The 26,929-nt window shown below is 40.5% G+C and overlaps 2 protein-coding genes across 2 annotated transcripts in view; one reads left to right on the plus strand and one right to left on the minus strand.

Annotated features, from left to right (window-relative positions):
* The first annotated feature begins 1,149 nt into the window (after positions 1-1,149).
* On the plus strand, positions 1,150-3,627 carry IFT70B (intraflagellar transport 70B). Its single transcript, XM_007524698.2, has one exon. It carries the CDS (start codon positions 1,164-1,166, stop codon positions 3,159-3,161), a length of 1,998 nt encoding a protein of 665 aa, XP_007524760.2. The 5' UTR covers positions 1,150-1,163; the 3' UTR covers positions 3,162-3,627.
* A 12,552-nt stretch (positions 3,628-16,179) lies between these two features.
* The window catches only part of AGPS (alkylglycerone phosphate synthase), a 113,081-nt gene continuing 102,331 nt past the window's right edge, over positions 16,180-26,929 (minus strand). The window contains exon 20 of the mRNA XM_007524697.3: positions 16,180-18,200. Within this exon, the coding sequence (XP_007524759.1) occupies positions 18,079-18,200 (122 nt within the window). The 3' untranslated portion in view covers positions 16,180-18,078. The remainder of the gene's footprint in view (positions 18,201-26,929) is intronic.

The raw sequence follows: 26,929 nt of genomic DNA on the forward strand, positions 1-26,929 counted from the left end.
CCCCCTGCAGGTGGGGGCTGGGGACTAGAACCTGTGTCCCTGTGCACTGTAACCTGCACACGTGAAGCAAGGCTACAGGTGTCTATTTCTTTCCCTCTATCTTCGCCTCCACTCTTTCTATCTCCACCCAATAATAAATTAAAAAGATTTTAAAATATCATTTAAAATGTATCTTTTAAGTATATTAAAAGAGGAAGGATTCAAAATCGACCTTCTGCCTATTTAATTCATACTTTCTTAAAACACGAGGGATTGGGAGTCCGGCGGTGGCGCAGCGGGTTAAGCGCATGTGGCGCCAAAGCACAAGGACCGGGCTAGGGATCTCAGTTCGAGCCCCCGGCTCCCCACCTGTAGGGGAGTCGCTTCACAGGCGGTGAAGCAGGTCTGCAGGTGTCTGTCTTTCTCTCCCCCTCTCTGTCTTCCCCTCCTCTCTCCATTTCTCTCTGTCCTATCCAACAACAACGACATAAATAACCACAACAACAAGGGCAACAAAAGGGAAAATTAATAAATAACAAAAAACACGAGGGATTACATTATTTGCATGCTCAGCACAATACAGCAAAAGGGAAAACAGGAGGAAGAGGAAGAAAAAAGAAAAAGAGGAGGCTGATTAAAGAGGAGGGGAAAGACAAAGTAAGAGGAAGAAGAGGAGGAGGATGTGGAGGAGAAGGAAAAGGAGAGTGGTAATTTCCCACCATAAACCTCCCTCCGCTACAGAAATTGAAGCAACTGCAGGAAGGAGCAACCATCGTCCAGGACAATATGAAAAAACCGCATTCCTCATATGCAAAGAGCAGCAGGTCTCTGTAGCAAGAACTACATTTCCCTACATGCAACGCGGCAAAGGTTCCCGCCCCAGGCCTAGACAAGTGCATTCTGGGATGTCGTTTTCCACTTTCTGAACATCATGGAGGAGCTCCCTCTCGCCCCTAGCGCCACCCCTTGGTGGGCAGGAGTCATCGCAGCTCCTGGCAGAAATGAGTAAACGTAACTGAGTCCTTCCCAATGTTATAGGGTTCCTCTCCTGTAAAGTCACTGTTAGAGGAAATACTCCACCCTTCAAACAAAGGGAAAGAAAATAGCCCCCACCAAACGACAACCTTCCGTTTCCGGTCGGCCTGTTGCCTTGGTAACAGGGACGCGCTTCCCTCCCGGCAGTTATGGCGGCGCTCGGGGGCGGCGCGCAGATCCCCGATGGCGAGTTCACGGCGGTCGTGTACAGGCTGGTCCGCGACGCCCGCTACGCCGAGGCCGTGCAGCTGCTGAGCGGGGAGCTCCAGCGGAGCCCCAAGAGCCGCGCCGGCCTCTCGCTGCTCGGCTACTGCTACTACCGCCTGCAGGAGTTCGCGCTGGCGGCCGACTGCTATGAGCAGCTGGGCCAGCTGCACCCCGAGCTGGAGCAGTACCGCCTGTACCAGGCCCAGGCGCTCTACAAGGCCTGCCTCTACCCGGAGGCCACCCGGGTCGCCTTCCTCTTGGACAGCCCTGCCTATCACAGCCGGGTCCTGCGCCTGCAAGCTGCCATCAAGTACAGCGAGGGCGACCTGCCTGGGGCCAGAAGTCTGGTGGAACAGCTGCTGAGTGGGGACGGGGGAGACGACAGTGCTGGGGAGACTCAGACTGATGGCCAGGTGAACCTGGGCTGCCTGCTCTACAAAGAGGGACAGTATGAGGCTGCGTGTTCCAAGTTCTCTGCGGCCCTGCAAGCCTCAGGCTACCAGCCTGACCTTTCTTACAACCTAGCTTTGGCCCATTACAACAACCGGCACTATGCCCCAGCTCTGAAGCATATTGCAGACATTATTGAGCGTGGCATTCGCCAGCACCCAGAGCTGGGTGTAGGCATGACCACAGAAGGCATTGATGTTCGCAGTGTGGGCAACACCGTAGTCCTTCACCAGACTGCTCTGGTGGAAGCCTTCAACCTCAAGGCAGCCATAGAATATCAACTGAGAAACCACGAGGCTGCTCAGGAAGCCCTCACTGACATGCCACCTAGAGCAGAGGAAGAGTTAGATCCTGTGACTCTACACAACCAGGCACTAATGAACATGGATGCCAAGCCAACGGAAGGGTTTGAAAAACTCCAGTTTTTGCTCCAGCAGAACCCCTTCCCTCCAGAGACCTTTGGCAACCTGTTATTACTCTACTGTAAGTATGAGTATTTTGACCTAGCAGCAGATGTCCTGGCAGAGAACGCCCACTTGACTTATAAGTTCCTCACACCCTATCTCTATGACTTCTTGGATGCCATGATCACTTGCCAGACAGCTCCTGAAGAGGCTTTCGTGAAGCTGGATGGGCTAGCAGGGATGCTGACTGAACAGCTGCGGAAACTCACTATACTAGTACAGGAAGCAAGACACAACAGAGATGAAGAAGCTGTCAAAAAATCAGTGAATGAATATGATGACACTCTGGAGAAGTATATCCCTGTGTTGATGGCCCAGGCAAAAATCTACTGGAACCTTGAAAATTACACAATGGTGGAAAAGATCTTCCGTAAATCTGTGGAATTCTGTAGTGACCACGACGTGTGGAAGCTGAACGTGGCACATGTTCTGTTCATGCAGGAGAACAAATACAAAGAAGCCATCGGTTTTTACGAACCCATAGTCAAGAAGCATTACGACAACATTCTGAATGTCAGTGCTATTGTACTGGCAAATCTCTGCGTTTCATATATTATGACAAGTCAAAATGAAGAGGCTGAGGAGCTGATGAGGAAGATTGAAAAGGAAGAAGAGCAGCTCTCCTATGACGACCCAGATAAAAAAATCTACCACCTCTGCATTGTGAATTTGGTGATAGGCACACTCTATTGTGCCAAAGGGAATTATGACTTTGGCATTTCTCGAGTTATCAAAAGCTTAGAACCGTATGGTAAAAAACTGGGAACTGACACCTGGTATTATGCCAAAAGATGCTTCCTGTCCCTATTAGAAAACATGTCAAAACACACAATCATGCTGCGTGACAATGTTATTCAAGAATGTGTGCAGTTTCTTGAGCATTGTGAAGTTCATGGTAGGAATATACCTGCCGTTATCGAGCAACCCCTGGAAGAAGAAAGAATGCACTCTGGGAAGAATACAGTCACCTATGAATCCAGACAGCTGAAAGCCTTGGTTTATGAGATAATAGGATGGAATATGTAGTAGTGTCTAATAGTGATTTTTATAATGACTTTGTGCTTTGTTTTATCTTTATCCTTTTGCCTATTTATATTTGTTACATATTGAACTTTAATATTATAATAAAAATAAGTAGGCTTATGTTTTGGAAATCAGCACAAAATTCCTAACTTTGACACATAAAAAGACTTCATCAAAAAATTTAAAACTGAATGGGGACATTATGGGTCCTAGAACTTTAAGTGCCTATACTCTCTCTCTTCATTGTACTCTGAAGGCTCCTAACCCAAATATTCAAGAGATTTGACACTATGAACAATAGTACTTGCTAGTTACTGTATAAAATTTATAGTTTTAATAATTTCAGGGTTTTTTTTTTCTGTTTCACATTAACCTCAGATGTTTAATTTGTAATTAATACATGCATTTTATATATACATTAGATTGTCTTGGTAGGGTTTTTCAATAAAATTTAATATTTTATTTAATCAGAATTTCTTGGGTTATAAATGGTTTTTTTTAATATGCAATATTTAGTGGGGAAATACAGTCTTGACAAAATTATGGTGCTATGGCATTAAAATAAAGTTTTGAACATTGTTTTCTTTTGTTGCTACTTTGAATGTATCAGCAGGATATACTAGTAGGTTTTTATAATTGTTCTCTTTTATATTGTCACAATCACTAAGAACTGAGTCTTACTAGTTTCCAGTGTAGGATATGTTATTGCTGGAGTTGTTTCTATAATGATCCCACTAAACTTCTCTCCTATTTCTGTATATACTTCTTTCACCTTTGAAACTTTATCTGTTAAAGTCAGAACTCTAGTTTTATGCCTATAGCCTTCCCAATAAGAGCCCCACTACCTATACTCAGGCATTTTACTTTCTGAATAGTACAAAAGCTTTTGTTGTGTGTTTCTATTTCCTCTTGATAAATGTAACTTGTCAATCCTAAATTGACCTAGCTTAGGGAAAAAAAAAAAAAACTATTAGCTTTGAAGTAGTTAAAATTGATGATTTTGAAATATTTGATATAGGGGCTATACAAAAGACTTCTGCTGGGAGTCGGGTGGTAGCGCAGTGGGTTAAGCACATGTGGCGCAAAGCACAAGGACCGGCTAAGGATCCCGGTTCGAGTCCCCTGCTCCCCACCTGTAGGGGGTCGCTTCACAGGCAGTGAAGCAGGTCTGCAGGTGTCTATCTTTCTCTCCCCCTGTCTTCCCTTCTCTCCTTTTTACTCTGTCCTATCCAACAATGATGACATCAATAACAACAATAACTATAACAACAAAACAACAAGAGCAACAAAAGGGAATAAAAAGCAAAACAAAAAAAAAAAACTTCTGCCAGAGCTCTGAGGTCCCAGGTTCAATTTTCCACACCACTATAAACCAGAGCTGATTAGTGTTTAGATGAAAGTAAAGTAAGTTTTTGACATATTAAACTTGCAATTTCAAGGGGCCAAGTGGTGGCACACCTGGTTAAGCACATAGTAGAAAGCACAAAGACCAGCACAAGCATCCGGGTTAGAGCCCCTGCTCACTCCCCACCTACAGGGGAGACGCTTCACAAGAGGTGAATCTGATCTGCAGGTGTATCTCTCTCTCCATATGTATCCCCTCAATTTCTCTGTCCTATTAAATAAAAATGGGAAAAAATGGCTACCAGGATTTATAGTGCTGGCATCAAGCCCTAGCAATAACCCTAAAGGCAGTAAATAGGCAGATAAAACTAGCAATTTCTTTTTACTGTTGTCATTAGGGCTTCACCACTCCAGGCTGACTTTCCCTTCCTCCTTTTCTTTTCCTTTTATTTTTTCAAATAGACTAAGGGCACAACAGAACCCCAAATTCCCTTCAGTGCAGTAAGGGTCAAGCTTGAACCTAGGTCTTACACAGGATGAAGCAAGTACATTGTCCTAGTGCTCCAACTCAAAATTTCTTATGATTCAACCCAACAGCTTTCTACAGAAGCAAAGTGAATCCTGGGTCAGAATGAGATGATGACTTCTTTCTTCAAAGAGAAGTCCCTCAGCCATCTAGGTACCTAGACAAAGTACACTCAGCATAAATCTGTAGTGTGGCTTCCTGGGTTCCCAGATCCTATTTAATATAGCAGACAACTTGGCTTGTACTGAATCTTGAGTTTGCAGCCTTTAAAGTCTTCACTAGGTAAGATATCATATACCACTGTTGTTTGATCCCATATTTGGAGAACAATCAATGCCTAATTATCTCTTCAGTACATTCATTCCACAGTGCAGATGTATCTCTGGGAACTTCGCCACTTGGAGACAGAAAGTGCTGTTGCTTTGTAGTGTAGTGCTGCTCCTTTCAAACCTCATAGACCCGTAAGACCTGAAAAGTAAATGAACTGAAATTTTAGTTGCAACAGTCATTTCAGTTCTTGTTTCGTACATTTCATTTCCCCCCCCTTAACCAAAGTGTTTTAAAGTAGAAAATATTAAGTAATGACAACCACCTTAAACCCTAATGTTTTCCAGATTCCCTTTTGCAAATAGGCCAGTCTTTATTCAGTCACACTTTATTTACCCAGGTGCTGTGTGTGGTTTGCAGGTATGTGTAATTTAGGTTTTCAGAATATAAAAAGCTTTTCAGAGCAGTTTTTAACTTCTTGCCGCTGGGCATTTGGGATTTCCTGGTTAGTAATGTATCAGGAAATTCTGGCTGCTCCTACCACTGAGTGAAGGGAATAAAGACGGATCTCAAAGTCTGTCCCTTAGTTATCCTGCCTCTCCAGAGAGGCACCGCCCAGACTGATATATTGCTACCTGTCAGCAGCAAAGACTCATGTAACAGGTCTGCTGTCAGCCACGCTTTGGAGATTAGGCAGGGTGAAGGCATTTCTAAATCTCCAGGCACTAATTGTCTTTTATTTTTACGATCGACTTCTTTTAAGTTCACCTTTAAAGTGTTCTGTTCTGCTTATTGATACAGGCAATTGACTTCACAATCACTTCAAATTTTGCCATCTGAATTAAGGCTTTCATCCCCAAATCACTGATGGAAAAATTGCTTCTTTGCTCCTAGAACATTATATAGTATGTGCTAAAAAGTACCAACATATTTTTTTTTAAAGATTTTTATACATAAGATGAAGCAACAGAAATTCAAAACTTCTATCTAAGGGTTTAGCTCTATCACCCATGTCTTGAAAAAAATTTATATGAATATACCCAGTCAAAACCAGCAGGGAGTGTTCCATCAAAATGTTATTTATATGGGTCCAAGTAAACCACAGAACCTCAAACTACAAAGGGATGGAGGCAATCTTAGGAGATGATGTTCCTTTACAGAGGAGTGATATGGAAACATAGATTTCAGAGCTCAGAGGAGAACATCACAGAACCCATGCTGATTTGCCAACAGCAGACATGGTCTGAGACTAAAACAACTTATAGAGGGCTCTGGAGTAGATGCCTAAATAAGTTTACTAATAAAAACTAGTGGGGCCCAGGTGTACCCTGGTAAGCGCACATAGTAACAAGCACAAGGACCCCAGTTCGAGTCCCTGATCCCCACCTGATGAGGGTGAAGCAGGCTTGCAGGACTCTCTCCCTCTCTCTAATATTTTTATTTTTGGATAGAGACAGAAATTGAGAAGGGAGGGGGAGATAGGGAGAGAGGGAGAAGAAGAGGGAGAGAGGAGAGAGGGAGGGGGAGGGAAAGAGGGAGGGAGGGAGGGAGAGAGAGAGAGAGAGAGAGAGAGAGGGACACACCGACATGTAGTCCTGCTTCGTTTGTGAAGCTTTCCTCTTACAGGTGGGGACCAGGGGCTTGAACCTGGGTCCTCATGCACTGTAATGTATGTGTGTGTGCTTAACCAGGTGCAGTACTGCCTGATCCCTCGCTCCCCATCTCCCTGTTCTCTAAATTTCTTTTCAGTCTTATCTAATAAGAATGATAAAGAGAAAAAGAAAAAAATGGCCACTAGGAGCGGTGGACTTGTAGTGGCAGGAATGAGCACCAGCAATAACTCTGGTGGAAATAAAATAAATTAAAATAAAATAAAGGAAAAGAAAGGGGAAAAACTAGGTAAGAAAGGAAGCTTTGATCCCCCACCCCAGGCTCATTTCAGATGAGGGTCAATGTTGAGGTCAGGGAAAGCACAGGGAGAAACTGGTCAGCACAGACCCTTTGTTGCACTGAGTTCGCACACATTGGACATGGGGATGAGTCCAAGCACATGGAAAGTGGTAACTTGGGAACTTGATCTCAAACAAGATGCACATTGTGGGAGTTTGGGTAAGATAACCATACCTGGTGTTTCCAGCAGGCCAATAGGAAGTTGACCCAGGAATGATGTGTGTAAGGTTTAAGAGGAGAAGGATTTCACACAGAGAGGCCTTTTGGAATGCTTTCAGGGCCCTCGGGGGGAGTCTGAGTTTTCTCTTCACTCTAAATTCACTTCTGTACTATTTCTACCTTGTCACTTAATAAAAGAAGTTTGGGAACTGCATACCTATCTTGAGTGCTACCTTGGAATTCTTTGAAGCAGCAGTGCAAGGAACCCACAGGGGAGGCAGCTGGGAAAAGTCTCAGTTAACTGTTCACTCCCCCAACAATCTGCAGGGCTGAATTTCTGCCCAGGTAAATAGGTTCAAGCTGCTTTAACTACCTAATTTTGAAAGGATGCTGCTTGTCTTAGCTTCCATAGTCTTTTTCTTAATGATTATGACTCATCTGGCAACACCTGAGAGGCTGTGTGTTCCTGAAACAGACTGCCACCTGGGTAGTGCGTTACCTAGCAATGGTGTGACTTACAGCTCAGTCCCCACCATTCACTGTCTGCCTCCTAGCTTCAGCTGACTTACTACTGGGACTAAATGTAACTGCTATTTTAACATGTGGAAGGGACTGCTCCTCATCCTCCATTTTCCCTCTTAGGAGGGTCTATTTCTGTGTACATCCATCTATATCTATCTCTGTTTCCATCTGTATAACTAAATCTATTTATCTATAGATGGGAGGAAGACACAGGAAAACAGAAAGACCTGGGGCACTGCTCAACTCTGGCTCATGGTTGTGCTGGGGAATGGACCTGGGACCTCAGAGGCTTAGGCGGGGAAGTCTTTTTGCATAATCATTATGCTATCTCCCTTCTTCCCCGCCCCACATCATTAATTCTTGAAAAGTAGCAGTTTTAAGAAACTAACTCACCGGAGAACTTGGAATGTCTTCATGTTAGAGTAAGATGTCTCTTTAATTCTAAACAGTCCATTCAGTTACCAGTCTCTTTGTGGAAGGCATATATCTGAAAAATAGGCAACTTACAAGGCAAATTATGAATGTTAATAAATTCTAGGGCAGTGCCCAGCAGAAATACATACATTTGATCAGAGTCACTGCGTCTGAGTTAGAAGGGGGGATGCATTGGATTGACCTTTTCGTGGTGCATCCCATGAGTACCCATTTATTGGGGAAACTGACGATTCTTCCTAGCCGACTGAATCCACATGGATCCCAGTCACTTTCAAAGCCAGCAACAAGCAGACATCAGGCTCAACCTGACGCTGTTGACTGGCTACGGAGGAAGGGCAAACGCTAGAAGAAGAAGAACTTAGAAGGGACCCTGGAGACTTTCATTTGAGCAAAGAACATGTGAGGCTCCCTAGTAGACAATGGGACTTTGTACAGAAAAAATAGTAAATATTTAACATTTGCACAACACTCTTACCAGAATAGGACTCTTCTATGTGATCTGTAGAACTCCATATTCTGTTATGCAATTTTAGTGGCAGTATTTCAGTAATTTAAAAAACTTGAAATAATTTCAAGTTTCAGGTGTGCATTGTTAAAAACCCATCTGTCGGGGCCAGGAGATAGCTCTCTTGGGAGAGCAAGTGCTTTATCAGCTCTGAGGACTGGGCTTGAGTCCCAGCACTGCATATGAGCACCATGGGTGATGGTGAAGCAGTGCTGTGGTATCTCTCCTTCTGTCTAAAATGGAAAGAGTGAAAACACTGACCTGCGGAGGCTGCTCAGCACATGTGTGAGGTTCTGGATTCATCATTCCCTGATGGTGTGTGTGTGTGTGTGTGTGTGTGTGTGTGTGTGTGTGCATGCGCATGTGTGCTAAGTTCACCACTGAAAATATCAGTCATTTAAATAACTCTCCCCCCCCCAGTTGTAGTGATGGTACAATGAGAAACAAAGGATGTGACAGAACTATAAAAAAGTAGATTGTCGGGAGTCGGGTGGTAGCACAGTGGGTTAAGGGCATGTGGCACAAAGCTCAAGGGCTGGTGTTAAGGATCCTGGTTCGAGTCCCCAGCTCCCCACCTGCAGGTCCGCTTCACAAGCAGTGAAGCAGGTCTGCAGGTGTTTATCTTTCTCTCCCCCTCTTTCTTCCCCTCCTCTCCCCATTTCTCTCTGTCCTATCTAACAACGAGGATATTAATAACAATAACTACAACAATACCGACAAGGGCAACAAAAGGGAAAATAAGTAAACATAAAAAATTTTTTAAAAAGTAGATTGTCCATCAGTCAGGTCCAATCAATAGATCACAGTAGTGGATGATTTATGGAAAGGAAAACACATGTCCTGAACTGAACACATTCACAAGTAAATCTAATGGCAGTAAGACCTCATTTCCAGAATAGCACTGGCTAGAATGGTCATTTTGATGTTAATTCTTCCAGTCTGCAACCATGAACTATCTCTCCATTTCTATGTATTTCTTATTGTTATTTATTTATTTATTGGATAGAGAGGAATGCATTGGACCGACCTTCCCATGGTGCATCCCGTGAGTACCCATTCATTGGGGAAACTGACGATCCTTCCTAGCCGACTGAATCCACATGGATCCCAGTCACTTTCAAAGCCAGCAACAAGCAGCTCCTGATGCTGTTGACTGGCTACAGAAGAAGGGCAAACGCTAGAAGAAGAATTGAGACAGAGAGGAATTGAGGGGAGGGGAGAGAGAGGAAGACAGAAAGACACCTGCAACTCAGCTTCACCACACTTGTGAAGCTCTCCCCCTGCAGGTGGGGGCCAAGGGGCTGAAACTGAGACCATGTGTGCTTAATGTGTAATGTGTGTGCTAACCAGGTGCACCACCGCGTGGCCCCCTCTCTGTATTTCTATTTCCTTGAAGAGTGCTAGAATTCAGGTTCAATCCCCTGCATCACCATAAGCCAGAGTTGAACAGTGCTTTGGTTAAAAAAAAAAAAAAAGTGTGCTAGAATGGGAACAACACATTTTATCAAATGTTTTCAGTCTGACAACTCAGTGTAAATTAAGTAAATGTAATATCATAAACAATGCTTATTTGGCATAAATGTATTCATTATAAAGGCAATTGTGGGGACTGGGTGGTGGCTCACTTGGTTGAGTGCACGTTACAATGAGCAAGGACCTGGGTTCAAGGCTCCAGTCCCCACCTCCAGGGGGAAGACTTCACCAGTGGTGAAGCAGGGCTGCAGATGTCTCTCTACCACCTCCGCCTTCCCTCTCAGTTTCCGGCTGTCTCTATCTAGCAAATAAATAAAGATAATTTTAAAAAAGAAAGTTTGTGGGGGGGGGAACCCTAACAATATGAAGTGGACAATAGCATGTCAAATGGAAGTGTAGCTACTTACACCCAGAAAGTTCTTTTATGGATCAGTTATCTGGCACACTGTGTACTCCCGGTATCTGTGAATTCTCAGGGAAGAATTGTGTCTCAATTCTAATGATGACCCAGAGTTGGATAGGATAAAAAGTATCCTGGGTGGGCATCAAGACTCTAAAATTCTGAAAAGCTGGAAAAAAATCCAGGGAAATGCAAATTTTAGTAAATAAGGGTGTAAAAATGTAGCTTCGAAACTGAGCATTTAGGAAGCAGTGGCTGAAAAGGCTCAGTTCACGTTCGGCGTGAGGTGTTAGTACAATGTCCACCCAAAATGCATGTACTAGTGACTAGAACAGTGGGATAATTAGCATTCCTCTTAAACAGAAGGTCTAGACACCTTATTTTAAGAGCTTCAATGGTTACGTGGGGCGAGAGATTAGGATCAAAGATCTATAATTAACAGGAACAAACATTGGTGGGGGAAACTGCCTTTAAATACCTAGAGGTGTCCTTCAACAGAGCAACGGAATGATCTTGTAGAGCTACAGAAGACAAGAGGGGCAACAGGGGGTGGGGTGGTAGTGCAGCAGGGTAAGATCATATGGCGCGAAGCACAAAGACGGGTGTAAGGATCCCTGTTCGAGTCCCAGGTTCTCTACTTGCAGGGGGGTCACTTCACAAGTGATGAAGCAGGTCTGCAGGGGAGACCCTCTCTGTCTTCTCCTCCTCTCTCCATTTCTCTCTGTCCTATCCAACAACAACGACATCAATAACAACAACTGCAATAATAACAAGAACAACGAGGGCAACAAAAATGGGGGGAAATGGCCTCTAGGGGCAGTGGATTCACAGTGCCAGCACCAAGCCCAGCAGTAACCCTGGAGGAAAAAAAAAAAAGGTGCAACAGTAGATAGGAGACAGATTTCAGTCAAGTAAACAAAAAGTACTTAATACTTGATTTCATATGCTGGGTGAGCTTCCTAGAAAGGTAGCAACTGGGATGGGGTCTGAGTATTAGAGAGCTATTATGTTTGGGTATGCATTGGATCGACCTTCTCGTGGTGCATCCCGTGAGTACCCATTCATTGGGGAAACTGATGATCCTTCCTAGCCGACTGAATCCACATGGATCCCAGTCACTTTCAAAGCCAGCAACAGACAGCTCCTGACAGCTTTCAACCTGACCTGTTGACTGGCTACGGAAGAAGGGCAAACGCTAGAAGAAGAATGTTTGGGAAGGAGAGGAAAGTTCACACAGTCAGTGCTTACATGAGCCAGGCAGAAAATGGATGAACTATTTAAACAATAAATTTAAACTTTAAGCTAGAATTGTATTGCTCTTGATTACTGACTGGAATGTTTCAAATAAAACTGGGTTCAACAGGTTTGATCCTTAGTCATTTCAGAGCCCAGACAACTTCCCCTTCAGTAGTGAATGTTAAAGACAAGGAAGAATCAGTTATCTTTATGCATATCCATATGGAGTCAACATGAAAAAAATGCAACAAATTCTTAGAACAATTAGTGGTTTTGGTAGTGTTTTATTTTATTTTATTTTTTTGCCCAGTACATCTTAAAAATCACACATGGGTATTTGCTTTTAGAACAGTACAGTCTAGGAAAAGCAGTAAAAGGAGAATTCAAACATACACTGAAAGCACATTATATAGACTACATGTTGAGCCCTTGTAGAAAACAGTATGGCTCAGTCTCAGTTGACAAAGCTGAAATCTCTCGGGAGTTTCCCTTCCCACTATGTACCCACTTGTGGACTACAAATGTAAAGAGAAGAATTCTTTGTATGCATTAGCTACAGCGGTATTAATGGCTTACATACAAGTGCTTACCCACATGTAGTTCCCGAAAGATAACTACAGTACTGGCAGAAATATGCACTGCCTTGGAGGAAGACTCAGGTAAGATATTATTCAAGTCAAGTTATATCAGAGCCAAAATATTTCACAGGCTTAGCAAAATAATAAGAAGAAAATAATAGGGAAAAAGGAATTAATGTAAGTAAAACCTACACGTATTGCTCATAAGACTTAGCATTATTCAGGAACGGAAATACTCATGATTCTGAAGGCACCATCACACAAAGAAAGACTGACACACAACATAAGGTAGAGCTCTCCACCTCGCTCCCACCATGGGCTAACACTGCAGGGAATTGTGTGAGCAAACAGCCAGAGGCAAGTAGTGGGTGTCTCAGGGACTGAGGGAGTACGCCACATCCACCACGCCACACCAGGGTCACTAAACTGAGGCAGCAGAAAGGCAAATGTAAGGATGAAAGAACATATAATCCCACTAACTGAACAGGTGTATGTGAGAATATCGTCCACCACACAGTACACTAGGTGATCCTAACCAAAACCATGGGAAGGATTATCGGCGTTTTTATATACAACTATTTAATTCCTGACATGGTCTTATAGAGGAATATCCTTGGGCTGCTAACCCATCTGTCTTTAAAGTCTTAACAGTCTCACACTCATTTTAAATAAATGGCTATCTCATGGGAATAAAAAAAACAACAAAAACACCCAACAAGGCACGGTGATCTTTTGAAGGATATTCTTTAAGTAGTTAAAAAAAATAATTATCCATAGAAACTGTATACTAGACAAGCATTTCATGTCCTTTTTTGGATATGTGAATAATTAAAAATTAATCATATTTCATAGGATGCTCACAATGTTTATGAAAAACACTGCCAACAATTAGATGCCTTGAAAACATTGATATATGCTGCTTAGAAACTCACACTAAAATGTATTTCCTTATCTCTGTCCCTCATTTATGTGGAAGTTCAGAATCCCAGAAAAAAAAACTCTTAATGATACTTAGTGTACCATTTTTCTCCCTTGTGGGGAAAAAAGTATATTTCTAATAACTAAAAAAGAAGAATTTTTTTTTCACTTTCACATAACTAAAGCTACTTAATTCTGTGATTGTTCTTTGGCTTGAGTGATCTAATATGCTAGCGGCTCTCGCACATGTAAAGGAACAGTGGCTCAAAGAGAACAAGATGCTTAGTTACTCTTCGAGACTTCCAAGGTTCAGTCAGGAATGCTCCAAGTTTATAGAAACTAAACACATTCTAGGAATATAAGTGATTTAAAAAACAGAGATAAAACCTAGTTAACACTGTACTCAACTACAGTTTGAGATTTAGAGATACTTAGATTGCACTTGGTTATAATTTTTACTGAAATTATAAAACTTTCTATTTTAAAATCATTGGAAATATGAATAAAGCTAAAAGAAAAATACATATGCAGACAGAAGAACAAAGAGCTTCACACTTCCTTTGAAGAAACAAAATCTCTTACACCCAGGTTCATTTTATTAGAACTGTCTATAATCTATGGACATTACAGGCCATTTTTACAATTAAACTTCACACTAAAGACAAGCACTGTTTGGCTTCAGGAGCTGAAAGCTGAGTAACTTACACCCTTCATATCAAACACTACATTTCAGTACTTCAAAATACTTTTTACATTTTTTATTTTATTTTTTTTAGATTTTAGCATCAATGTGTATGTTGTTTCCTTTTCAGGAAATAAAATTAAAATGGATTAAATAACTTTAATCAACACATTTGAAAACAAAAAGCCTTGAGCAAAGTCAAGTTTCCATAACTCAAAGTCAAAGGCAACTATGGATCCTGCAATTCTAAACTAGCACTTATTATTTTCAGCTTCTCTCCAATCATGAACTAAGCTCTAATTAAGATCAAAGTTGCTAAAAATTAAGTAGTAAACGACAAGCTAAAGCTGTTATTCTTAACACACGCCTCAGTGTAGTGTTTCTCAGGGTGTGCAGCTACTTGGCACAGCATTCCATTTTTGCTGCCTCAAGTACCAGCACATATAGTTAGTGAATCAAACCATAATAAACGGGTCCTACATTTCTATGAAGTGGAAGTTCAGAGGTAAAATACTTCCATTTGGGATTATAGAGCTTTTCTGATTAGCTACAGATAAAAGACTGCAACTATAAATAATGCAACAAAGGGAAATTTCTGGAGCCAACATGCAGAAAAGCATTTTCAAGAATGCAATTTAGGGGAGTCGGGTGGTAGCGCAGTGGGTTAAGTGGCATGTGGCGTGGCGCAAGGCGCAGAGACCGGTAGAGTAATCCCGATTTGAGCCCCTGGCTCCCCACTTGCAGGGGAGTCACTTCACAGGTGATGAAGCAAGTCTGCAGGTGTCTATCTTTCTCTCCTCCTCTCTGTCTTCCCCTCCTCTCTCCATTTCTCTCTGTCCTATCCAACAACAACGACATCAATAACCACAACAATAACTATAACAACAAAAAAAGACAACAAGGGCAACAAAGGGGAAAATAAACAAATAAATATAAAAAAAAGAATGCAATTCAGGACTTAGTTACTAAGAGTTTGGAGTTACTAGATGTTACGATGCTGAAAAGAAGGCTTCCTTGCAACATCCTTTACTGGATTTTGTCTTCCAAGTTTCCAAAATACATCAGCATGTCTGTGCACAGGAGAAAGTTTCCAGCTTCATAAATTACTTTCAAGTAATAATACTGTAATATGCAAGCATTTAGGAAGAACTACCCCAGGGGGTTTGACTTTGTGGTAAGAGCCCAGGTACAATAAACACGTGGTTCTACAATTCTTACTGAACTAAACAGCTCAAGTTACTCAGCAGTAATATTAAATACACTTATGAACTAACAACTGCACCAAACTTAACTAAGGCAACATTTTCTCTAGGGGCCAAGAAAGCCTGTTCACACTGAATCTTTAGTATCAGTGCCATTTCTCACTAGCAGCAGGCTCTTATTTCCACCGACCCAACTCAACTATGGCAATATTGAATGATATATTAGAAATGACTCCTTTAAGAGAGACGAGTTAGCATCATGTAGAACTGAAAACCAAACGGACTATGTACGAGCTTTTAACCTCTTAAGTAAATGTATTCAATGAATTAGGAAGCTTCACAGAAACGGTGTCTTCTGGGCTTCAATTTTTATGAAGCTGCTGCCTGGTATTTCCGAAATAAGTAGCAAGGTTTTAGTGCCTCTGTGCATACTCAAGAACTCAGCTCTTCAGAGACACTAAGTTATACTGAGGTGCCTCTTAGAAGCGGGTGCATAAAAGGCTTCCTGATTTACAAAATCAGAATGAAACAGTACACTGTTGAGTGTTCGTGTGTTTTCAAAAATGATCCATGTAGAAATGATTCAACTACAAAAGACAGTTGACAGTCATCACTATAAAATCAAGGTTGGGGAGTTGAGCACACATGAGAAAAGAAAAAGATACAAATCACGGATTCCTGTAAGATTTATGTAAAACAGTGTACCACAACAATTTCAGGTATTGTGTTTACAGCTTCTTAATATCAAACACAGATTTCTGAGGTTGTTGAAATATGAACTCTCTGGGAAAGAATGTCGTAACAATGACATGCAAAGGAATGGATCTGTGTATGAATCTGTTTTTATTAAAAAAAAAACCTCAAATATGTATACACTCAAGTGAGATATTAGTAGTACCATATTAAATTTTACATTTGATCACCAATTAATTACCTTTATGAATAGATGCATTTTATAAAGCTGAGATTTTAATAATTCTAGAGACAAATGTAATTTCCTTATCAAGTATCCAACACTTTTTCAAACACCAAAGGCTTTGAAGCAAAGATATGCTGGAAATCTTACTAGTTAAAAAAGAAACAAAACATGAATAAGGAGAGAAAGCTTCTAATAAATAATCTCTTAGTTTCTGTCGTTAAACTAACATTTAATTTTGATCTGCTTACCAATTTAAATTTATTAGTTAGAGGCCAATTTTATTAATTAAAAATTATCTTGAAGTCTTAAAAATAGCATTTTGTCAATTTTAAATTTTCACTTTTCTGGTTAAGGCTACTTCAGATATAAAAGATATCAAACTGCCCCCAAATACTTTGGAGATGTTGCTACACAGGTAGTGTGTCCTTTTAAAGGATCATCTGCATTTTGACTTACATTATCAGATCAAATATTAATTTTAAAAAATTATCAAAAGTTAGGCATTGTATTAAGAAAAAAATCCATCTCAAAATGTAAATCATGAACTTGACAGTGATTCAAAATAATCCTTTCTCTAAATATCCAGGTTTGAATTAAAAATGTTTGCTAAATGTGATTAATATCCTCCCTATTGTTTAAGAAATATATTTCAAACTTTGAACTATGGTATGTGTACTAATACATTATATATTTTTAAAATTTATTAAATACTAAATGAAAACTTCACTTTTCTACAAAAAAATTATCATGTTGTTTGGGTTAACCAAAAATAACAAAACAAACAAAAAAACACCCAATTTTTGCCAATGAAACTACTGAAGTTTTCAAATTCAATAGCTAAGTAATGACTTTTTTTTCTTAGCCAAACATTTCTTTGAACTGGAAACTTGAAATAATTTTCCATCTCTGTCCCTGTTGCATTTTCTTCTGAATCTCAGCAACAAGAATGTGGCATTACAAACATTGGGATTCTATGTTGAGTAAAGGCATTCACTTCACGGTAAACCTGTTAATCATATTCAATAAGTGAGAAGTCAGCTTTTTTTTTTCTACTTCTTTTTTTTTTTTTTTTATAAAACACACGAATGACTAGGATACAACAATAGATTATCTGTGATACAAATACAACTCATACCTCAGTAAAAACAGAAACACGAAGAACAAAAACCATGTCCTCTAACAAAATAATCTGTATAGTGATGATTAAAGAGGTTTTGTAACTATATACTATTTCCAAAGGACAATGCAGGCCAAGCACCTTATAAACTGAAGGCGTCCTAAAGAGTAGGTGCCTATATTCTCTGAGAATCCTCCTTTAGTGGCCTACTCCCAAGACTGCACTCGTAAAAGAATACATGTGAATCATTCCACAGTGTAATCCTTTATATATCTACTCCCCAGAAATGTTCTTTTAAAAAAGAGGACAGAGATAAGCAATAGATGACACCAAAATCTGCCTTTGTTCCCATAAGAAAACATCAATACAAAACAGCTGGTAGCATCTTTCTTTGAAATAACAACCGGCAGCCATGTGCTGCCTGACTAAGATTTGAAATGACAACCAGTTGGCTGTAAACTGATGCACCTACAGTAAGAGAGATTTAGGAATACCATCTGTCCATCCATAGATGTAGAAACAAAACAAACTACAGACTGAAACAAACGGATTTTAAAACCAACAAACAAACGTGGCTGAATATAGTCCATGATATATTTGATTACTGGTATAACCATAGCTGAAGGCTTTTTTTTTTAAGAAAAAAAAGAAAAAAAGGGGGGGGATATTTTTACAACAGTAATGGATCTATAAAAGGTTTTTGTTTCCAAAGATGTTATTGGGGTCCACATATTCCTTGACAGACTTCAGCATCCCAAAGCCGACATCAGAGATACTTTCCTTTAGCCACTGCTTCCTTAACTTGCCCACTGGAAAAACAGAATAAAAAATGCTTCAGTATACACTCTGACGCTGGGAACCAATCAATCTCGTGACCATGAATGAACAAACACTGTGTGATAAATGCTTTTATTCAAAACTGAGAAATGTTTTGCTTTATTTGATTTATTGAGCCCACCAGACTATCAAGCTCATTAAGTCCAATGTATTCCCAGGAGACACCCGTGCTCTGCAGTGTCTCCTTTCTTTGTAAACGGAGATGAAGGAAGCACGGACTGAGACGGTGGCCCATTTTACAAATAGTAAAATGAGAAAAACATGCATTTCAAAAGAACCTGTCTCCTGCCTTAACAGCAAAAACATGACAATGCTTCAGAGAAAATAAACTAGAGAAAATCCAGATGAATTTGCTGGTTGGTGTACTATACTAAAAAAAAAAAAAAAAAACGACAAAATATTTTGAGAACAAAACTTAAAAATGTAAGAAAATCTGAACACTGAATTAGTTACAGCAATCTGATTAAGAAATTTCAATGTGTATTTTCTTTTGTTACTTTTAGATAAAGCTGCAAGTTCCCAAGTAATGGTGACTTTATTTTTTCAAAATTACAGATACTTTAAGACATTAGGCAAATCAACTAACTAATCCATCCTGGTCTCAATCTTCTGCTTTTTACTTTTACACATTATATACCCTGATCTCAATCTTCTGCTTTTTACTTTTTACACATTATATACCACTCCCTTTCTTTTGTTTTTAGATCCTAATTTTGTTCTGAAAACAATTCGGAAACATATTGTTTAGCATAGCATTCATTGGATCTTAAAAGGGACTAATGAGAACATAACCTTTTCTAACTAGAACTTTTGCAAGAAGGGGTATGCCCTTACTCTGTAAAAGAATTTTGAAATGCTCATTTGTTTTGATATTGAAAAGCAAAGTAATATGTTGGTTCATCTGAGGTGAGATGGATGATCTTGTAATTTATGGTTAAGATTATCTGAGGCTAGTATTTCTTCAAACATTTTATCATAATAATTGAATTCAAATGGCCATTTCCCACAAATGATGCAAAGTCATTCTGACTATCAACAGAGACTTTAACTGCTTAACCAAAATGGGAAAGAGTCTCTCAATAAAGTATTTAGCCTATTTCTTGAAACTATACTCCCATTTGTCAAGCTGCAATTATAAACCATTGTCTCTCCTTTCTGGAAACCTTACATACTATTTCATCTTTTGTATTCAGGAAGCCATCGCATTGTTGCTAAAATAATAAATGTCATGATATCTCACAAAGCAAAATATTTGTTTAGTTTCTAGAAATTAAAAAGCATTGCTGGTGTTAAGATGGGAAGACGTAGGTACAGCAGGCAAATTAAAATTGTAATTAAGGGAGTCGGGCGGTAGTGCAGTGGGTTAAGCGCACGTGGTGCAAAGCGCAAGGACGGGCGTCAGGATCCTGGTTCAAGCCCCAGGCTCCCCACCTGCAGGGGAGTCGCTTCACAGGCAGTGATGCAAGGTCTGCAGGTGTCTGTCTTTCTTCCACCACCACCCCCCACCCCTGTCTTCCTGTCCTCTCTTGATTTCTCTCTGTCCTATTCAACAACGACAACAATAATAACTACAACAATAAAACAAGGGCAACAAAAGGGAGTAAGTAAATATTTTTTTTAAATCGTAATTAAATGTTTTTGTTTGTTTGAATGAGAACTAAATCAGAAGACAAACAATGCAAATCATAATTCATCCTACTGCCTCCATAAAGGACAACCCACCACCAGTGCTTTGGCTTGTTTTTTCATCTGAGATAACAGCAGAATCTATTAATTCTCTTCAATTCAAATATTTTATGATTTTTATGGACTTAAAAAAAAAAGTTACTAGTCAGTTATTTCTAGATTTGCTCACAGGGACTTAAAAACAAAATTACTATTCTGTGAATGGCAGAAGTGGCATTATTATACGCTAGACACTCAGGGGCAGCTCTAAAGAAAGCAGTCAATGCCAGTCTCCACTGTTATCTGTAATATAGTTTCACCGAATGTGTCCTGTGGTTATGGATGTAATTGTCCTGAAAAGACTGCAAACAACTGCTCCAACAAGATGGAGCACATTAGAACCCCAGCAGGATGCCCAACAGCGAGCTTGTCTGCCTGCTTTTACACCTCTAGTAATAATGCAATTCCACAAGGAACTGAACCATCTTTCGAGAAGCCACCCAACAGCCATTGCATATTTAATGAAGTCGCTCACCAAGCGCTGGAAAACAGAAGGTGCTTGGAGTGCATCATTAGTTCTGTCAGAAGGATAATTTACACATCTATCTTGTCAAATTTTCTATGGTTTATACTTTTGCAATAATCAATCTAACATGCATTTGATTACTGAAGTAGAAAGCTTTAAAAAAAAACAAAAACCAAAGAGGCCATATAGTCAGCGTAACTGTGCTCCTTCCTAAATATATTTGAAGAAAATAATTTAGCCTCTTGATAGTCAAGGTCTGTGAACTATTTTTTCAGTTATAAAAAAAAACTGAAGTGAGGTCAGAAATTTTAACTTAAACAAGAAACTAGGAATCCTTTTGATTTTGCTTAGTGATTCAACTATGCTGTGTAATAGGTGTACAAACAGAAAGCACTTTAACACTCAGCGAGGCTTTATAGTAAGACAACTACGAGAAGCAAACTTCGTAAAATTCCAAAGAATCTTCTGTGGTTGTCCTGAACAACTTTAGAAATTAAAAAGCCACAATGTAACACCAAAAGTCTTAATCTCAAGCAAAGACCAAACTTCAAAAGAGACTTTTATTCTAGAACTGAACAACACATTGAGCGCACACATCACAGTGTATGCGGACCCAAGCTCAAGCCTCTGGTCCCCACCTGTAGGGGAGGAAGCTGGTAAGTGGTGAAGCAGTGGTACAGGTGCATCTCTCCTTCTCTCTCCCCTCCCATCTTTCCCTTCCCTCTCAAATTCTCTCTGTATCTATCCAAAATAAGTAAAAGTATTTAGAAAATTTTAAAAGATTTTAAATACTGTCCTTTATACAATCGTCAAACATTTAGAAAATAACTGAGTTATATAAATGTGTATATATGTGCACAAGTATACAAAGCGGCTTAAACGGTTGTGCAAGAGTTCAATTTCAATAATGGAAGAAATGATATTTTCTCTTTCATTTATTCCCTTTTGTTGCCCTTATTGGTTTTTATTGTTGTTGTAGTTATTGATGTTGTTCATTGTTGCATAGGACAGAGAGAAACGGAGAGAGGAGGGGAAGACAGAGAGGGGGAGAGAAAGACAGACACCTGCAGGCCTGCTTCACCGCCTGTGAAGTGACTCCCCTGCAGGTGGGGAGCCGGGGCTCGAACCGGGCTCCTCACACCCATCCTTGCGCTTCACGCCACTTGCACTTAACCCACTGTGCTACCGCCTGACTCCCGATATTTTCTCTTTTAAGTAGCAAGGCTCATTGGAGGAGGGAAGAATGAATAAATAACACAAAATTACAGATGACCTAATACTATTTTAACATTTTTTTTGTATGTGGCAGTTACACTTTGAAAAATATATATATATATATCACATTAAGTTTAGTCCATTCCAGACTTGTATGATATGACAAAGGAGAAGACTGTATTCACTGCATTTCTTTGTCTTCTGATTCTCTACAAGTGTCAGCTAGTCTGATAGTCAACAACAGAGCTACCAAAAACCTAGCCCACTATGCTTCAAAGTGAGATAGGGAACCTGAAATTTACAACTCACTGTTGTTCTAAATATACAATGACCAAGGCACCTAAGGCAGGTATTAGAGTTCTAGATACATTTTATTATTTTTTATTGCATTTCTTGGAAATGAACCCAGAGTCTCACACTTGTATACTACTACTGCGGAGCAGTCCTCTGGGTCATTTTTTTCCCCCATTTATTATTTTAGAGATTAGAAAGAGAAAGACAGAGACAGCATGGAGGATCACTCTACCATACATGGAGCACACCTAGCACTACTCATGGCCTTCCTACTTGGTGCTGGGGGTCAAGCCCAGGGTCATGCACAAAGTAATATTTGTTTTTTATTGGGTGAGTTATCGCTTCTTAGCTGTTCTTTTAAATGCACAAGAAATATAGGCCAGCCAGAAACTGAACATTGCAGAACACTAATGGAGAAAAATTATTTTTCAGCTTAAATTAAAATGAAGTTCCACTTTTTCACAATTTATAAACATGTACATACACACTGAGGGAAGCAAGTATCTTTTTTACTCTTCTGAAATATGCAACACATTTACAATTTTTAATTTTCAGAACAGAGTAAATGGCAGCTTAACCCACTGCGCTACTGCCCGACTCCCTATTACTTATTTTTTAACATAGATTGTGTTCTTTTTGTGTTTTTATTTTCCTTATGGGGGGGGATTAGCAGTTTAAATTCTTTTGTTTTAATTTATTTTTACTTTCTCAGATAAGAAAGAGTGAGACAGAGAGGCAGAAAGAGAGGGAAAGAAACAACAGCATCACCATTTCCTTCACTACTGTAGGGCCGGGTTCAAACCTAGGTGGCACTCACATCAAAGTAGCACACTACTCAAGGAAGCCAATCTGCCAGCCCTACTACATGCTTCAAAAGGGATTATGAGAGTTCCAGAGATAGTTCACTGGGTGGAGCACACAAAATATAAGGCCCTGGGTTCAAGCCCTGACACCACAGAGGAGCATCGGGTGGTAAAAGGGGAGCTCCGTGTATGGTGGCAGTGTGGTGGTGGGGATTTAGATGTCCATTTGGTGGTGGTGGTGGTGGTGGTGTGTGTGTGTGTGTGTGTGTGTGTGTGTGTGTTATTTTGGGAGAATCAAAGAGCACAATGATTACCAACTAACAGACTACCAAGTGATGAATGCTAACATTTTGCTTTCAAATGTGTATGAAATGAGACTATGACAATCTTAAGTATTTAACTTAATGCTTGTGAAAGCTTAAAGATCTGTTTGACTTCTTTTTATTTTATTTATTTTGACTCCAGGGTTTTCACATGAGGATAATTTCTGGAACCATCCGTTCCACCCCGGTTCCATGGCTGCCAGTTCTTAGCAACATCGCCCCGCCAGATATTCGTCGGGATACGGCATCATCTAAGTTCATTTCCCACGTCTACGCTCGACCGGACCTGCCAATATACGCGGATATCTTCACCCACCCTGTCCAACGCTTGACGTCTCGTCACCCAATCTGGTCCCCTACGCCTACACTGAACTTCTCTGTTCCAGACTCTTGGAAACAGAGTTGGCAGTCAGCTGAGGTCAAGAACAAACACCTCATCACAGACCCCTGCGAGCGTCAACCCGGTTTTGACCTGGCACGTTATGATCGGGCCCTCCTCAATCGCTATCGAACAGGCCATGGCCGGTGCGCCGCTATGTTCCATCGCTGGGGAGCCAGAGACGACCCGAACTGCCCCTGCGGCTCCAGACAGACTGTGACCCACAGAGTCAACGACTGCCACCTCTCCAGATTCAAAGGAGGTCTCGAAACTTTACATCAGCCTCAACCTGATGCTGTTGACTGGCTACGGAAGAAGGGCAAACGCTAGAAGAAGAAGACTGGGGCTTGATGCCAGTACTATGAATCCACTAGTCCTGGTGGACATTTTTTTCATTTTATTGGATAGGACAGAAGAGAAATTGAGAGGGGAGGGGAAGACAGAGAGGGAGAAAGAAAGAGAGATGCCTACAGACCTGCTTTATTGCTTGTGAAGTGGGGGGGCTCGAATCCAGATCTTGCATTTTGTCCTATGTGCACTTAACTGGGTGCGCCACTGCCTGGACCCCGTTTGACCTCTTTATTAGGCCATCTGACTGATTTTCAACTAATGAAGCTTCTGCTATTGTGATAATAAATTTGTGAATACTGGGGAGCTTATGAAAGCAATTTCAATCTGATATTTAGAATTTTTCTATTGTTTTTATTTATTTATTTCACCTAAGAGAAAGGAGTTACAGTACTGTTCTGGTAAATTTAGTGTCTTGAGTCAAATCTGGGGCCTTAGGCATGTCCTGCACCTTACCAGCTGAGTCACCACTTTTCTTTATTCCATATTTAAAATGTCAAATTTTCTCTAATCTCATCTGTGCTATTTCTACGGTGGTTTTATAAATCAATGAATAGGCCCTTATGAAACTGAAAAAAGGCTAGAACTTTTAGACTGTGGAAAAAGACAAAACCAGGATGCTTACTTTCTAGAAAGCTGATCAGAACGGCACTAGATGAGTGCAATGAGACACGGATATAGAGGTCAGAAGCCATGGTAATCAATAAAAATGTGATGTTTTAAAAAATATTTTTTTAATTTTTATTTATTCCCTTTTGTTGCCCTTGTTGTTTTATTGTGGTAGTTATTATTGTTGTTGGTATTGATGTCATTGTTGTTGGATAGGACAGAGAGAAATGGAGAGAGGAGGGGAAGACAGAGAGGGGAGCTTGTGAAATGACTTGTGAAATGACTCCCCTGCAGGTGGGGAGCCAGAGGCTCGAACTTGGATCCTTAAGCTGGTCCTTGCTTCGCACCACGTGTGCTTAACTCGCTGCACTACCACCCAACTCCCAAAAATGTGATCTTCTGTCCATGTCCTCCCCCCATTTTTGGATGGGGTTATTTGTTGTCTTGTTGTTGAGTCTGGCAAGCTCTTTATATATGTTGGTTATTAAACTCTTATCTGATGTATGGCATGTAAAGATCTTCCTGACATGGACAGAATATTCGCCACAGAAGAGATCCAAAAGGCTAAGAAACACATGAAAAAATGCTCCAAGTCTCTGATTGTCAGAGAAATGCAAATCAAGACAACAATGAGATATCACTTCACTCCTGTGAGAATGTCATACATCAGAAAAGGAAACAGCAGCAAATGTTGGAGAGGGTGTGGGGTCAAAGGAACCCTCCTACACTGCTGGTGGCAATGTCAATTGGTCCAACCTCTGTGGAGAACAGTCTGGAGAACTCTCAGAAGGCTAGAAATGGACTTACCCTACGACCCTACAATTCCTCTCCTGGGGATATATCCTAAGGAACTCAACACATGCATCCAAAAAGATCTGTGTACACATATGTTCTTGGCAGCACAATTTGTAATAGCCAAAACCTGGAAGCAACCCAGGTGTCCAACAACAGATGAGTGGCTGAGCAAGTTGTGATCTATATACACAATGGAATACTACTCAGCTGTAAAAAATGGTGACTTCACCGTTTTTAGCCGATCTTGGATGGACCTGAAAAGATCATGTTGAGTGAAATAAGTCAGAAACAGAAGGATGAATATAGATCTCACTCTCAGGCAGAAGTTGAAAAACAAGATCAGAAAAGAAAACACAAGTAGAACCTGAAATGGAATTGGCATATTGCACCCAAGTAAAAGATCTGGGGTGGGTGGGTGGGGAGAATACAGGTCCATGAAGGATGATAAATGACATAGTGGGGGTTATATTGTTAAATGGGAAACTGGGGAATGTTATGCATGTACAAACTATTGTATTTACTGTTGAATGTAAAACATTAATTCCCCAATAAAGAAATAAATTAAAAAAAAATGTGATCTTAATAAGTGAAATCCTAGTGGCTTTAATGTCTATGGGGGAAAAAGAAGTTCACTGTCACTGTGTTGCGTCTGAGCCAATGGGTAGAAACAGAGTTGAAATAAACTTTCACGTTTCTGTGCAACACAAATTTTTTGTGGTGATAGGAGTGCCCTATACCCGTGATGCTTAACATCACGGCCCCAAGCTACAGGGATACATTTGAAATATGGCTACTATAACTAAGTAAGAGGCTCTTTAGCTTCTGAGATCAGGCGAGATCAGGCGTGTTCAGGGTGGTATGGCCTTAGACAGTAAGAGGTTCTTTAATCTTACTTGATTTTAAACTAATGGCTTCCGTGTTAGGCAAAATGAGGCATCAAAATGAATTTTACCTCACATCACTTTTAACAGATGTGACACCTGAAAATATCTATTAGGATGAACTGTTTACTAATCAAAGGTTAATCCCTCCGTAATATTTTTGTATGGGCATTCTCAGAATAGCAACATCTCTGAAATCTTAGCATAATATTGTTAGGAAGAAACGGTTCTCTTTAGACGTCCAAAGAGAAATAGTAGTCTCCAAGTCAATTGTCTTCTCGTAATGATGCATCAACTCGAGGTTTGGAGTTTTTACGAGTTTATCGAGGATGGGGGTCAGGTGGTGGTACATTGAGTTAATTAAGTGCACATAATACAAAGCACAAGGGTCAGCGCAGGGATCCCAGTTCGAGTCCCCAGCTCCCCACCTGTGTGTGTGGGGGGGGTCACTTTACAGACGGTGAAGCAGGTCTGCAGATCTCTATCTCCTCCTCCTCTCTCAATTTCTCTCTGTCTGTTCCATCAAATAAAACGGGGGAAAAAGCTTATTGAGGATATGATAAGAGGTGGCAAACAGACAGTGTTATCCCTGACCTTTTGTTCAAAACTGGGCAAAAGAAGCTGTACAACTGGGAAGGTGCAGGGTTTTAGACATTCTTACAACAGATTTTCTGCCAGCTCTCAAGTACGTTTATGCTATGACACCGCTGAAATAGTCAGATTAGCTAACTATTAGCTAAGGAGAACTAGAGGAGGACAGAGGCCAATCAAAGTACCACTCCGGTCCAGGTGGCACTGGGAATCAATCTGGGAACCGGAAGCATTCAAGTCTGGTATACTACTAGCTGAGCTACATTCAAAAC

Source organism: Erinaceus europaeus, chromosome 18, assembly GCF_950295315.1.
Source record: "Erinaceus europaeus chromosome 18, mEriEur2.1, whole genome shotgun sequence".
NCBI classification, from domain to species: Eukaryota; Metazoa; Chordata; class Mammalia; order Eulipotyphla; family Erinaceidae; genus Erinaceus; species Erinaceus europaeus.